This window comes from Rhinopithecus roxellana, chromosome 15, assembly GCF_007565055.1.
Source record: "Rhinopithecus roxellana isolate Shanxi Qingling chromosome 15, ASM756505v1, whole genome shotgun sequence".
Lineage (NCBI taxonomy): Eukaryota > Metazoa > Chordata > Mammalia > Primates > Cercopithecidae > Rhinopithecus > Rhinopithecus roxellana.
The window spans coordinates 87,144,029-87,159,216 of NC_044563.1; the positions used below are offsets into that span (position 1 = coordinate 87,144,029).

Sequence of the window (15,188 nt, forward strand, 5' to 3'; positions counted from 1 at the left end):
AGTAAATGCTTTAGTACTGAAATGCAGGAGCTGCCAAACATATGAGTCCACCAGGATCGATGTCATAGACAGGTTTTCCTGGTTGCATTTCCTGGGGCTGCTGGGACTTGCATTCAATTTGAGGCTGAATCTGTGCTTCCCACCAGTCTGGTAGGTTTTGAATATTGATCAGAGATCATCCCTCATTTTGATTGTGTTTTTAAAAGATCAAGATTCCGTGCTTCTGTGTTAAGGCTTTGGGTTGGTACTTGGAGGGCATCTGCAAGGTGTGGGTGAGTATGGACTTTCAGGCCTTCATACAGTGACTTGAGACTGACTTTGGAAAAAACATGAGGCCTTGATTCTAAGACCAGCTCTGGCACCAACCTGTGATTCTGGGCAAGCTGGTTAGTATCAGGTTCAACTGCATATAATAAAAACCAAAACTGCAAAAATTAAAAACAAATGAAATGAAAAATTTTTTTCTCTCTCTTATATACAAAAAAGTCTAGAGGAAGGCAGTCTGGGATATCTTAGCAGCTCCATGATCAACAAGAGACCTAGACTTCTATCTTTCTGCCTCACTGTCCCAGTGTGGCTTTGTTCCTTGAAGTACCCTCATTATACGATATGGCTGCTAAGCTCCAACCACTGCATATTTTCTAGGCCACAAAAATGTGCAAAAGGGGAAGAGCCAAAAGGGCACACATTCCCTTTTTAAGGATTCTCTTTGAATTCTCATGCAACACTGCTACTTACGTTTAGTTTAGTCACAAAACCTAGTCACGTGGACATGTCAAATTGCAGGGAATAGTTAGAAGTGTAATCCTTTTGTTGGGTCAATGTGTCCAACTAAAAACGAGGGTTCTGTTTGCATAGAATAAGAGGAGAGTGAAAACCTGAAGGCAATTGGCCATCATTCTGCCACTCACATCGTCATTCATTCACTCCCTCCCCCTTTACTTCTCATTCATTCTTCCCCCACTTATCTTTGCTCATTGATTCACTCTCTTATTTATTCACTAACTCGTTCTCTCAAAAATAATTTGCACTCCCTAAGTAACATTTCTGAGGGTCAAATGCTATAATAGCTACAGAGAATACAGATAAAAATAAGAAACAGTCCTTTCCCTTGTAGAACTTCCAGACTGTAAAATAAACAAAAGATGACATGTAAACTAATCACCGAGAGACACAAATGTAAGCATTTCCATCCATATAAAGTGCTACAAAAGTGCAAAGGAGAGAGACGTTTATTGTGCTTAGAGGAGACTGTAAAGCATCTCTCCTTCATGCTCTCAATAAGTAAAGAGAACTAAGCCCCCGGGAATTGGAAAACCAGGAAGGCAGCAACAGTTATTTACTGAGGACACATGGGTTCCAGGCAGAGAACTTTCCACTGTTCTCCTGGTGCAGGCAGCTCCATTCCATGCAAAGCCATCTGAGAGGTCAAGACTAGAGCCTCACCCAGTGTGGGCCCCCTGCCATTGATAGTCAGGTGAGTCTGGTTGAAGTGAACACAGGGCAGTTGTGGAGAGACAGAGAGGTCCCAAACCCAGACAGGGGAACCAAGGGAAATATTTGTTGGAGGTGGTGCAGGAAGGAGAAGGGCAAGACAGGGTTTATGGATTTTAACTATCAGGGCACCCAGATGTATTCAAGAAGAGCCTAGGGCCCCCTAATTTGCAGGTTCCTAAGGATAGTTCTGCCCCTGGGCCATAAGAGCAAAAATCATTCTTTTCCAGACTCAAAATTAATCCCTAAAGGAGATCCACAGGATCTATGAGCCACTTGAGAAGGAGCTGGGGACTAGTGTCCACTGAACTATACCTCACTTCTTCAGCTCCTGGTAGAATTCTCAAAGGAGTCCATCTGCGGGCTCATTAAATTTTGGGGGCCTGTCACTAGCAGTGGCATTTAGAAGAGTTGTAATAGACTTTTTGCACCCTTATGAGCCATTGCTGATTTTAATTCTTATTTGTAATTAGTAGTATCAGAGAGTATTAAAGTTCTGTGTTTCTCAGGAAACAGGAAATGAGAAAGGAGTAAGGATGAGGCGTGTGGTGTAGGGCTGAGAGATAAGCCCTGATTCGTGCACAAGCAGTTTTTTTCGGTGACCTAGGCAGGGGAGTAGCCCTGGGCAGAGTGTTGCACACGGGCCCCTGAGTGGCAGTATATGCATGTGTTACACAAAGGAGAGTGCAGGGAGCAGGCCTTGGAGGCCTTTTCCTTCATGGTATAAATTCGTTCACCTGAGAGATATTCCTTAAACCCCAAACACTCAGCTTTTTGGAAATCTGTGCTCCACAGTTATGTAACTGAAAAGTAAATGCCATTAGGGTTAAACTACTGAAACTTAGAAGTCATTTGTTACAGTGGCTAAAATTACTTTGGCCAATACAATGGTCATTTCTCAACTGTTACAGCAGAACTAAGGAAATGAAATGCCTGCACAGCTTATATGAAGGACAAACCTTCATATAAGCAGAGGGAGGGCAAACCTTCACGTACGCAGAGGCAGAGGGAGGCTGCCTCTTCCCTGTTGCTTCCTGTCTCTTTGAAGTACACGTCCAGGACTCCAGATCCACCCTGAGAGAGGAAGTGATGTTTTTTCTTTTAAAAATGAATGTTGAGCTCACAGAATTGGGGCAATGGTACCAGATGAGATGAAAAACAGTATTGGAGAGGTTGACCATACTTCGTTAGCAACTGTAAGGATGGAGGAGGCAACAGGCAGAGTGGCCAGAAACATTCACTTTGGAGTTGGAAGGACCTACATTTGAATTGCTGTCCTGCCACTCACTAGATGTTTGTTTTTCCCCTTCTGAACCTCAGTGTTCACATCTGTAAAGTGGCCATAACATTTCCTGTCTCACAAGAGGGATGGTGAGGATTAAACAATGAAATGCAGCATTGTAGCTGATGTATATATAGTAAACACTCAGTAAAGTTTTCAGTTACAGTTGTTATTATATATGCCCCAGATTTAAGGGGCTGCTGTGTGTCCTTATGGGACTATGTCCTATGAAGAAATATCATCCATGTGTGTCATAGAGAATAAGAGAAAGGCCAGGAATCCACCACTCCTGCACCCCAGTGAGCCATCATCTCAGATCGGAGGAAGGGGTCATCCAGTACTTGGCTAAACACAGATGTACATATTTGAGTTTTGTTTCTTTTCCTCTTTTTCTTGGTCTTAAAGACAAGCTGCTGTTATGCTCTCTAAGAACCTTTTAAATGTCTGCTTTAAAACAAAAACCAGCAATTAAATCTCAGTGCTCATGATAACAGAATATGTGAGGGTGCACTCATGAGCATGTGTGTATGGAAGACAGAGAGAGAGGGAGAGAGAACGAAGATGGGGGCACTGGGATTTAGCATGGAGGGAGGCTGGCCTCACAGAAGCTCTTCACTGCTGAGGAATTGGTTAGGTCTAAACTCTGAGCCCTGCAGAGATCTGGCAGCCTGCTCAAGGTTGCGTCCAATACACCCTGACCTTGCCAGGGCAGGTGGCAGATGGAATCTTCAAAGCCAGTGAGTTCAAAAATCCGTTTCTCTCACAGGGATTCTGGATGACTTCACTGCACACTCAAAGGTCAGCCAGTAGGACTCCCTTTACTCCCCATGATGTCAAAGGTTTGGAAAGCTGTGAAAACTCCCCCAAGCAGACTGCCTGGGGTTTAGAGATCAGAGCACCCCCTTCGTAGGGCCTCAGATGACAGAACTCTAAGAGCTCCCTTCGCTCGGCACCCTACTCCACCAATTCAAGAGAAGATGGTGTTGGCCTGGCCATATCGCAACACCTTTCCTACCCTCCTGTATGATGACCAACATCATGAGCCTCATGGAGAATAATAGGACATAGTTCCAAGTTTTCATCGCTTCCCTGTGTAGTGCCATGTAACATCTGTTGTATGAATAAGTACTAATCTTGGTTTGGTGGGAAGAACAGACACAGATACTATGTGGTTAAATGAAATTTCACTTTTCTAAAAGACAGAAGAAAGAGAATCCAACCAGAATATATAGTCAAGATCAGCAATATTATCCTAATAGGCATAGATGTAAGATTCCAAACACCAAAGTTCTATTCAAGGCATGGCCCATTTTGGATGTCTTCCTCACTCCAAGCTCAGCCTTTGTACATACACGTACATACAGCTACAAAATTCTGCATGTCAGACTGTCTGCTGGGACCAGCTCATTGAGACTCCTGGCCCTCTTCAACTCAGGACTGCATAATGCCAAGCATAACCAGGGGGCAGTTATGGTACAATATGCCCAGACATAAACAGAGCCCTCATTTATCACCCTCAGCATCCAGAAGGGTATAAATGTAGAGTCAAAGGACTACAGCAACTGTCAGTTTTACCCAGACTTGTCTTGGAGTTACACAAGTAGCCCCTGTAAACCATCTCTAGATATTATCTATCAATTGTCCAGCAGGGCCTATCTGGAGTCTTGGAGGTCCACATATTCCCAGGAGAATGTATCTGATTGCCCAAGATTTGATTAGGTGTCCATCCTGGTGCAATTTGCTGCAGGTCTGGGGTCATGAAAATGTGACCTGGTACCCACCTCAGCAGGAATTTTGGGAGTAGACTTCTTGAGAAGAGTCCTCACAGGACAGGGGAATTGTCTAAAATGAATGTGAATGACTGCTTCCCAAAGGAATTTAAAGTGAGAGCCTTTAGTACTATGGCCAAATTGTCATTCACAACAGATTTAGGAAAGGAGTACCTCACCAGGAAAGATGGGAGTGGGGAGAGGATGGGGTGACTGAGAAAAGCCACGTAGGAAATCAGGCTCCCATCAAGGGGATTTGGGTGTGTTGCAGGGCTTGGGTCTTGTTGAGAACCAGACTAGCAGGGAAGAAGACTGAGACATGAAAAAAAGAAAAGCATGGACTGAAACACACAATGGGGAAAGTCCTAGAAAGTGCTGCTACTCAGCAAGCAGTAAGGCACCCAAGACTGCAGGTCTTTGGAAACACCTGAATTCCGGACCCCTGTCAGTTGGTGTGGAACCAAGGCTGGCAATTCCATGCATTGCCCTCTGAAGGAGTGGCTTATGGGCTAGGTAAATAAACACAGCAAAAGCCTAATATGTGTGTTAAGGGATGGCAAAAGAGAAGTGAGCAGTCAGGACGTGGAGGGCTACATGCTGCTGCAGCATCTTGCCCATATTATGAGGTGCTCCCCCCATATAGTCCAGCATCATGTCTTAGTGTCTCTGAGAACAAAATTTTTGTTATGAATGAAAATAGAAAAAACAAGAAACATTTAAATCACGTTAAAATAGGGCAAGAAAACATAAATTTCTTTATTATCTAAAAGGATACATACCATCTTGGTAAGAAACAGTAAGGGGAAAATGAACTTTATCTTGCTAATTAGTAGTTCTTAGTCTTTTCCAGGTTATGTCAGTCTCTTTGGGTTATTTTCTCTTCTTCCTGGGGGTCTCCTCTCTCCTTCCTCCCTCCCAGCTAGGTATAGGGAAGTACGAAGGCTACCTTGTGGCATTGACTGGCACTGTGCATATTGTTCTGCTTGTCTTTGGGCATCAGACTTCATCATCACTGCCTCTGCTGCTGAGGATCTTGGCTGGTGTAACTGTGTGCTATTGTCTCAGCATAGAAACTTGGCCATCTTGAGGCTGATGAGGCCCCACATCAGCTATTGAAGTCCCTGTGGGTTCCCGGGGGTGGGTAGCACCTCCCACTCAATGCTTGGCCTGGGAGCTTTTCTTTGCAGCACTTAATACAGAGTCATTCCCCACTTGGTGGAATTCCCTGAAATTCTAACAACCAATACGCTCACACCCTTCAGGCATTTGGGCACACAAGGGAGCCACAGGAGACTCAGTGCCATCACAGGCATCCTGTTCATGCCTATAAAGTTACATGGTCATTTCTACATTGTTCCTCTAGCCTGTGTTGGCCCAGGGGTCAAGTTTGCCTTCAGCTTCCCCCTCAATCCATCTGAACTTGGGGTTTCAAGCCTGAATGGTAAAGCCAGAACCTCTCCTCCTCTCTTCTCTGTATCTCTTCTGCCAAAGACTCTCTGCTTCCTCTTCCTGTCTGGTGGAAACACTATATATCCTAGCATGATTTCTCTCTACCTATGACTCAGGCTCAGACCTCCAAGGTTTCCTCTCAACATGTAAGGAAACATTTGAAATTTGGATCCCATTTTTCTCAACAAGGCCTGGCTTTAAGATAAAGTTACATGGTCATTTCTACATGTAACATGAAATAAGATACTTATTTCATAGGGGACTAGCTGATCATTTGCCTTGAGTTATCAGCCCTCAGCTTCCTATAATATATGGCATGTATTCAATGCATGGGACAACATGATTTACAGACAATAAGAACATTATTTCTGTTACATAGGTATTGAATTAGCATTTGTTGAATAAATGAAAAAAAAAGAATGAATGTGATATATATAAAATGAATTGGGTTCCCTTCGTTCTAAATTTCCAGAATTCTCCATGCAGTGGAGTACACAGTAGAAGTCAGTTCAGACAAGGTATAAAAAGGTATTGAGAATGGATTTGTATTAGGCTGTTCAAATGGAGATGGCCCTTATTAAGCTCCAAGTTTTAATTACCTTTTCTCTATTGAGGAGAAGAACATGAAAAGGGATCATTTCCTCCCTTGGTTCCAGTGAACTGCCACGTAATGACAATGGCTTTGCATTTTTGAATAATGAGAAATATTCAGAACTGAGGCCCCTTAGCGAATCATGAGGGGTCCCTCTGTACTTGATGTGGGCAGCCAAGTCCTAGAGCACTCAATATCTCCTTTCATAAGGGAGAAGAAACACACAGAGATCCCAATGGTGAATGGCGGACTGCTGTCACCTGAGTGAAAACTGATCAGGAGGTGACAAGGACTTTAACCCACAAGTTGACCTTTCTCACTAGGAATATATTTTAGCAGCAGTTTTATACAAGGTAATGCTTTGCCCCACCTACCCGTGAAGATAAAGAAGAGAAAAATAATAGGACTGGGGTATTTTTTGACAAAATGAAGAAATTATTCTTCAGATTTTGTTGTAAAATTAAACTATTTTGAATGGTGAGATTTAGCGTGCCAGCATGCATAAACACCTGCAGGGCCGCTGAAGCAAAACTGATTGCCGAGAACATAAGAATGTACTGCAAGTTTGGGATCCGAAAAACGTTAACAGACCTGTTAGAATTTGTGTCAATTGCTATAAGTGGCCAGAATGCTGTTTGGACAAGCAGGCAGTGTTAGTATTAGTGGGGCATTGTGTTTCCAGCTGGTAGAGGTTATGGTTAACAAACAAAGCCAGAGTCATTCAGACCTTCCCAAGCAAATCTTCTTTCTTGTATTGAATTATCTGTAGAAAAAAAGAGAGAGAGACGGTAGGCATTTTCTCATCTTTATCAGGGATGGTTGACTTTTGTGACTTTTCTGAAGGTTTGTAGAGATAGTAATCATACAAAACATAGGAGTACTTAGGGTAAACACTAGAGGTATAAAAGATAATGACAATGTGGTAGAAAATAACATTTCTGCCTGAACAGAAAGTCAACTGCATCTTGACTCTCCTCTCATTCACAGATGACCTTGCTCCAGTAGTCACTGCCTTGGAGCATCCCTGCTGCACCCTTGAATAGCTATTAAATAGGAAGGTGGATGACAGTGGGCTTGAGCCATCAGCTGTCTCCGTCTCCAGGGATGGCATTCAGAGGTGATTTTAACGTGATAGGCCAATTCTTTCCCCGCAGATGAAATGAACCAGAATGGTTTATGCCACTCTCTGAAAGAAACACACTCCCTCCTCATAGTCTGGTGAGAGGAAGACTATTCCCTCCTGGGGAATGGGGCCTGGGGCAAAGGTGAAGCACCCTGGCAGAGGACATTCAGGAAGACCACTGCTCCTGGATATGAATCTTTCAGAAGATGCACCTGTCAAATGCTGTCTTCCAAACATTACCAGAACAACCTATTGATAAGACAAAGCTGAGTTTATTGCTTTCCCAGGTAATGGAAGGGGAAGGGCAGAGTCTTATTTATTGAGACTTTGAAGTGTGGTTTAAGGTGGGTCTCTCCATGCGATGAGGGAGATGAAGTGGGGGGATGGGGACCTTGGTTAGCATTGGATCAGTGTCATGATACAATAGCTGAGGTGGAAGAGCAAGTTGACGATTTTGAGCCTGGGATTCAAAGAGTCTTGGGGTGTAAACTGTTGATGCTTCCTAAGGAATAGAAATTGGGAAGTCCCATGAGTGAATACTTAAGTTGTAGTAATGAAGAGAGTAGACTAGTACAGCCAAGTTAATGGAGGGTCTATGTGGGGATAGGTGGTTTTAGTACTCACACTCCAGCAACAAAAAGCAGAAGGGAACCTCACAAAAGATCCTGCCCAGTCCTGTGGGGACCCATACACCGACAGTGTGAATATTTATTAGTTGCCTCCTCAACATCAAGCCCCCTTTCTGATGGCCCTGATTTCTGATTAATGATTCTAGGGAGCCTGGCTCCATCCTTGTCTCTGGTGACAATATGTGTGACTTAGTTCCACACTAAACCTGTCGAGCTAACCATAGGTATTACCACTGCATGCGCTGATTCAATCCAACAGTATTATAAAACATTTGGTGTGAATGTTTGGACAAAGATGCTCTCTCTTTCTTGTTGGATATAAACAAAGCACTATATACCCTGGGAGCAGCTGTGGCTTCTTTGGATCTTTTTGGAAGATCCAGGTTTAGGGAGAAACCAAGCCCATAGATACAAAGAAACCAGACTCTCAGTCATGTGGTTGAGCTCCTGAATCAAACCTCTCCCAAACATAGCGTTACCTCTGGCCTTTATAAGTATGTAGATGTATAAATTCCCTTTGTTGTGTAAGCAGTAATAAGCAGAATTTCTCTTATTTGAAATGAAAAACATCTTATTTAGGATATAGGTGAACACTCACACTGCCCCAGGTGGTGTTCTCTGGGAGTGAAGAGAACCATTCCCAAAGCTGTCGCGAGATCAGCTCTTCTGCCTGGCTCACTGTGGTATGTCCAATACCTAACAAAGTGTGTAGCGACAGTAGACTCCCATTAAAGTTTTCCTAATGGAGCGAATTATTAATGTTCAGATAATTAACTTGTGTGTTAAAACAAGCATGGTGAAAAGAGGGACACTTGGCTCTCAATGACATACAAATATTATATAAGGTTAAGAAAAAAACTGCTTCCCTTTTGCATTTATATGTTATTCAAATTCTACATGGAGTCTCAGGGCCTGTGGGAAGCTCTTCATTTTATAATCACTCCCTTGAGCTGATAAAGGCACAGTTCCTCAGGAATGAAGATTAGTCACATACCTAATCTTTCCCTTCAATTGACCTTTCCCTTCAATGTCTTATGTGATGTACTGCAATTCATTTATTTAGAAAAAAAAATGAAAATCTATACTCTTTTAACAACAATAATTTTAGCAATTGTATTATTTTTATTTCTACATTATCTATTTTTATGGAAAACTCAAATGTATCTTTAAAGTCTTCAGTCAGTGGTGGTAGACTTACATATTTTTTCACACCTTAGATAAAATTCAGGACATAAAATGTGATGATACTGATAATCAAAATGCTTGAAATAAAGAAAAGAGGCTTTCTACAAAGCAAGGGGAACTTTATAATTCAATGCAATTGTAACTTTTAGGTATATGGTACACTACGGTGAGTTATACTCAAATTATCAGAAACAGAAGCAGTTATGAATAAGGCAGGAAAACAATGGGGTGATTTTTTCCTTCATAGCTCAGGATCTGAATGATGTGTACTTAGATGCTTTGCATGTTAATAGTAAGTGTTCATATTAATAAAGTTTACTAAAGAGCGGTCGTAAAACCAATTAATATAGTTTAAATATTTGTCCCTGCCCAAATCTCATGTTGAATTGTAATCCCCAAAGCTGGAGGTGGGGCCTGATGGGAGGTGTTTGGGTCATATCCATCATGGCTTGGTACTGTCCTCTTGATAGTGAGTTCTTGCAAGATCTGGTCATTTAAGTGTGTGGAACCTTCAATCCTGCCTTGCTCCTGCTCTGCCAAGTGAGATGCTGGCTCTTCCTTTGCCTTCTACCATGAGTAAAAACTTCCTGAGGCCCCACCAGAAACCAAGCAGATGTCAGTACCATGCTTTCGGTATAGCCTTAAGAACTATAAGCCAATTAAACCTCCTTTCTTTATTTATCCAGCCCCAGGTATCTCTTTATAGCAATACAAGAAAAGCAGTACCAGAAGTGAAGTGGGATATTGCAATAAAGATACTTGAAAATGTGGAAGCAGCTTTGGAATTGGGTAATGGACCAAGGCTGGAAGAGTTTGGAGGGCTTACAAGAAGACAGAAAGACGAGAGAAAGTTTGGAACTTCTTAGAGACTGGTTAAATGGTTTGTGACCAATATGCTGATAGTAATAGGGACAGTGAAGTCCAGACTGATGAGACCTCAGGTGGAAATGAGGGTCTTATTGGGAACAAGAGCAAGGGTCATCTCTGTTATGCTTTAGCAAAGAACTTGGTTGTGTTGTGTCCCTGCTCTAGGGATTTGTGGGAGTTTGCACATGAGAGTGATGATCTAGAGTATCTGGCAGAAGAAATTTCTAAGCAGGAAAGCATTCCAGATTTGGCCTCGCTGCTTCTGACAGCCTAAGGAATGACTTAAAATTGGAACTTACATTTAAACAGGAAGCAGAGTGTAAAAGTTTGGAAAATTTGCAGCCTATCGTGGCAATAAAAGAAAAGGCTTTTCAAGACAGAAATTCAAGCAAGCTGTGGAGCAACCACTTGCTAGAGATATTGGCATAACTAAAAGGGAGTCAGGTGCTAACATCCAAGACAATGGGAAAAAGACCTCAAAGGCATTTCAGAGACCATGGTGGCAGCCCCGCTCATTACAGGTTCAGAGACCTAGGAGGGATGAATGGTTTTGTGGGCCAGGACCAGGGCCCCACTGCCCTGTGCAGCCTCAGGACACTGCTCCCCCCATCTCTGCTGCTCCAGCTCTAGCCATAACTCAAAGGTGTCTCCAGCTGCTACTTCAGAGAATGCAAGCCATAAGCTTGAGCAGCTTCCCTGTGGCATTAAGCCTGCAGATGCTTAACTGTGGGTACAAGAGTGAAGGTTTAGCAGCTTCTGTCTAGATTTCAGAGGATGTATGAGAAAGCCTGAGTGCCCAGGCAGAAGCCTGCTGCAGGGGCTGAGCCCTCCCAGAGAACCTCTACTAGGGCAGTGCCAAGGGAAAATGTGGGATTGGAGGTCTCACACAGAGTCCCCACGGGGCAGTGTCTAGGGGAACTATGAGAAGGGGGCCACCATCCCCCAGACCTCAGAATGGTAGATCCACTGACAGCTTGCACCCTGTGCCTGAAAAAGCCACAGGCACTCAACCCCAGCTCATGAGAGCAGCCTTGAGGGAGGAACCCTCCAAAACCACAGGGGCAGAGTTGCCCAAGGCCTTGGGGGCCCACCCTTTGCGCCAGTGTTTCCTGGATATGGGACATAGAGTCGGGGATTATTTTGGAGCTTTAAGATTTAACAACAGTCGGGCATGGTGGCTCATGCCTGTAACCCCAGCACTTTGGGAGGCCAAGGTAGGTGGATCACTTGAGGTCAGGAGTTCGAGACCAGCCTGGACAACATGGTGAAACCCTGTCTCTACTAAAAATACAAAAATTAGCTGCGTGTGGTGGCAGGTGCCTTCAATCCCAGCTACTCGGGAGGCTGAGGCAGGAGAATCACTTGAACGCAGGAGGCAGAGGTTGCAGTGAGCTGAGATTGTGCCATTGCACTCCAGCCTGGGCAACAAGGCTGGAGTTTTTTTTTTTTTTTTTTTCCATCTCAAAAAAAAAAAAAAGATTTAATGACTGCCCTGCTGGATTTCAAACTTGCATGGAGCCTCTAGCCCCCTTTCTTTTGGCCAATTTCTCCCTTTCGGAATGGGAATGTTTATCCAATGCTTGTACCTCTATTGTATCTTAGAAGTAAATGACTTGATTTTTTATTTTACAGGCTCATATGTAGAAGGCACTTGCCTTGTCTCAGATGAGACTTTGGACTTTGAACTTCTGAATTAATGCTGGAATGACCTAAGACTTTGGGGGATTATTGGGAAGACATGGTTATATTTTGCAGTATGGGAAGAACATGAGATTTGGAAGGGGTTGGAGTGGAATTATATAGTTTAAATATTTGTCCCTGCCCAAATCTCATGTTGAATTGTGAACCCTAATGTTGGAGGTAGGGCCTGGTGAGAGATATTTGGATAATATCCCTCATGGCTTGGTGCTGTCTTCATGCTAGTGAGTGAGTTCTTGCAAGATCTGGTTTAAAAGTGTGTGGCACCTCCAACCCCCTTGTTCCTGCTCTGCCATTTGCCACACTGGCTCTCCATTTGCCTTCTGCCATAAGTAAAAGCTTTCTGACACCTCCCCAGAAGCCAAGCAGATGTAAGTGCCATGCTTCCTGTATAGCCCTCAGAACTGTGAACCAATTAATCTGCTTTTCTTTATAAATTATCCAGTCTTGGATTATTTGTTTATAGCAATGTGAGAATGGACTAATATACCAATCAAGAAAGTAAATACCACCCGAAGGGATTAAGATTGACTATAAATTTTAAAATATGAACATTCTGAATTTTTTTTTCCTGTTATTAATGCTTTAATGAAGTCCTGGAAATGGGAATGGAGAAGTGGATCCAAATACATCCACATCTACTTGTGCTTTCTGCTGGGCCTTATCTGCAGTCTCTCTCTGCTATGGTCTGAGTGCTTGCATCCTCCCAAAATTCATATGTTGAAACCTAATCCCCAATGTGGTAGTATTAAGAGGTGGGAAACAATTAGGTTATGAGGGCTCTGCCTTCGTGAATGGGATTAGTGCCCTTATAAAAGGGGCCCAAGGAAGCTTGTTTGCCCCTTCTACCATGTAAGGACAGAGAATGATGGCCCCATCCATGAGGCAGAGAGCTAGCACTCACGAGACACCAAATCAGCTAGCTCCTTATCTTGGACTTTCCAGCCTCAAGGACTGTGAGCAATAAATTTCTGTCATTTATAAATTATCCAGTCTAAGATATTTTGTTACAATAGCCCAAAAGGACTAAGACATCCCCCTTAATGACTGAAGTGAGAATCACATCAAGAAATAAGGCTGAGTTGGAGCAAGCAACATTTATTCGCAAGAGAAAGACAGGAATTGGACTGGCTGCAGAGAGGTCCACAGACTCAGAGACCATCCACCTCAGCTATAGCACAAGGCTCAGTACTGTATTTCCAGTGTTAGGGCTCAGCACTGTATTTCCAGTGTTAGTGCTATTCTCAATTCTGTCCCTAGTTCTTGCTACTGAGGAACTCCATACACAGCAGGACAGTCTTTTGCTGTGCCATGAATTCAAACACAATCTGTAAAGACAATTAAGGAAGCTACGTCTGTGCTTGGGCGCCTTAGAGAACTGTTGGCTTGAAGTAATAAGAGAAATGTCTGGGCTGGGTAGTCCTCAAAGACTCCCTTGTGGTTCAAGATAACAAAATATAAAGGCTGAGCATCTCGTGCTCCCAACCTAGTTCTAGAAGCATCTATGGAGGGATAGTGAGTGGGGCTCTCTATGGCAGTGATTGCCTCTAATGAAGGAACCAAAAGCCAGGCAGGGATTAGGGTGGGCTTCTGGTTTTAGAAAACATGATGGTAGAGCTCTTCATAGGAAGTTTTTAAGATCAAGATAGGATCCTGCTTGTAGGATCCTAGCTGGCAGTCTGGATCAGCCTGGTAGTAGAGGTAAAGGGTGTGGAAGCTGGACTCACTTTGGCACACAAGATCCAGGAATGAGTTGACAACCAGGGCCCTGTGGCTATGGAAGATTGTATCACATGACCCCAAAGTATGGCAGGGAAGCCAGGGGAGCAGTTCTGCCTCTCTACCTTGGGCCTGCAGGGTGACATCAACATTGATAACATTGAAGGCATGATGTTGTCAATATTTATTACAAGCACACTTGTAATCTTAAATTTGCCCTTTATCCTAGCTTCTATGGTGCCTATTATATTTATGGGTGAGTAATTGGAGGTGACAGAATATATATAACCTTTCAGCTGCATTTAAAATTTTGTGTTTCTTAAAGTTACAGGAAGTTTGTTCCCAGGATTAGGGCTAATGGCTCTTCTCCTGCTCCTTACAGATAATGTGGCACTTCCATTGCCTAGTATGGAACCAATATATCACACGAATGTGTGCTTACCTAGAACTAGTCTTATATCAGGAATGAGGATCCAGGGATCCTTGCAAAGAAAGAAGTAATAATTCAGAGAAACCCTACACTCTCAGGATAGGAAGGGGGAAAATCAAGGATCCTGCCATCAACCAAATGGTTTGAGTACAGGCAGAATCTAAACCATCACTCACAGTGTGCCATCCGCTCCAGCACCAGCCCTCCTGATTCTTTTGCAGGTCAGCAGGCATGAAAGAGTTAATAGCAAAGGCCATAAGAAACTTGCTCACTATTATAGAGAAATCACTTTTAGTTCAGTTGCTGCTGCCAGAGGAGATACTTGATAGCAAGAGAGGAAATAATAAGGAAGAAAAGGACTTTTGAATCACATGAGAGTCTTCAAGGACTACTCAGCCCAGATGTTCCTCTTATTGCTTCAAGCCAATAATTCCCTAAAGCCCCCAAGCACAGATGTAGCTTCCTTCACTCTCTTTACAGATTGTGTTTGAATTCATGGCAGACCAGGAGACTGTCCTGCTGAGTATGGACTGAGTATGGACTTCCTCAGTAGCAGGAACTAGGGACAGAATTAAGAATGATATAGCATATGTGAAATAACTGAAATAACTGTATTCCATAACTGGAAATACAGTGCTGAGCCCTGTGCTGTAGCTGAGGTGGATAGTCTCTGCACTTTAAAAGAGAGTCCTTGACAAACTGCAGATAAAGACTGATATAGCTTCTTGATTAGAAAATCAGCCGAAAGGCCAGGCGCAGTGACTCATGCCTGTAATCCCAGCACTTTGGGAGGCCACAGCGGGTGGATCACTTGAGGTCAGGAGTTCAAGACCAGCCCAACTAACATGGTGAAACCCTGTTTGTACTAAAAATACAAAAATTAGCTGGGCGTTGTGGTGCACGTCTGTCATCCCAGCTACTTGGGAAGCTGAGGCAGGAGAATTACATGAA

At 43.3% G+C, this 15,188-nt stretch overlaps 1 protein-coding gene across 2 annotated transcripts in view; it reads left to right on the top strand.

Annotated features, from left to right (window-relative positions):
- Positions 1-15,188, top strand: part of SYT9 (synaptotagmin 9) — a 229,336-nt gene that overhangs the window by 182,664 nt on the left and 31,484 nt on the right. Inside the window, exon 7 of one of the 2 annotated variants that reach the window (XM_010360966.2) lies at positions 7,574-7,638. The exons of the other annotated variant lie outside the window; for it this stretch is intronic. Within the exon in view, the coding sequence (XP_010359268.2) occupies positions 7,574-7,591 (18 nt within the window). The 3' untranslated portion in view covers positions 7,592-7,638. Of the gene's footprint in view, positions 1-7,573; positions 7,639-15,188 lie in introns of those variants that run through there. 2 annotated transcript variants of the gene reach the window in all.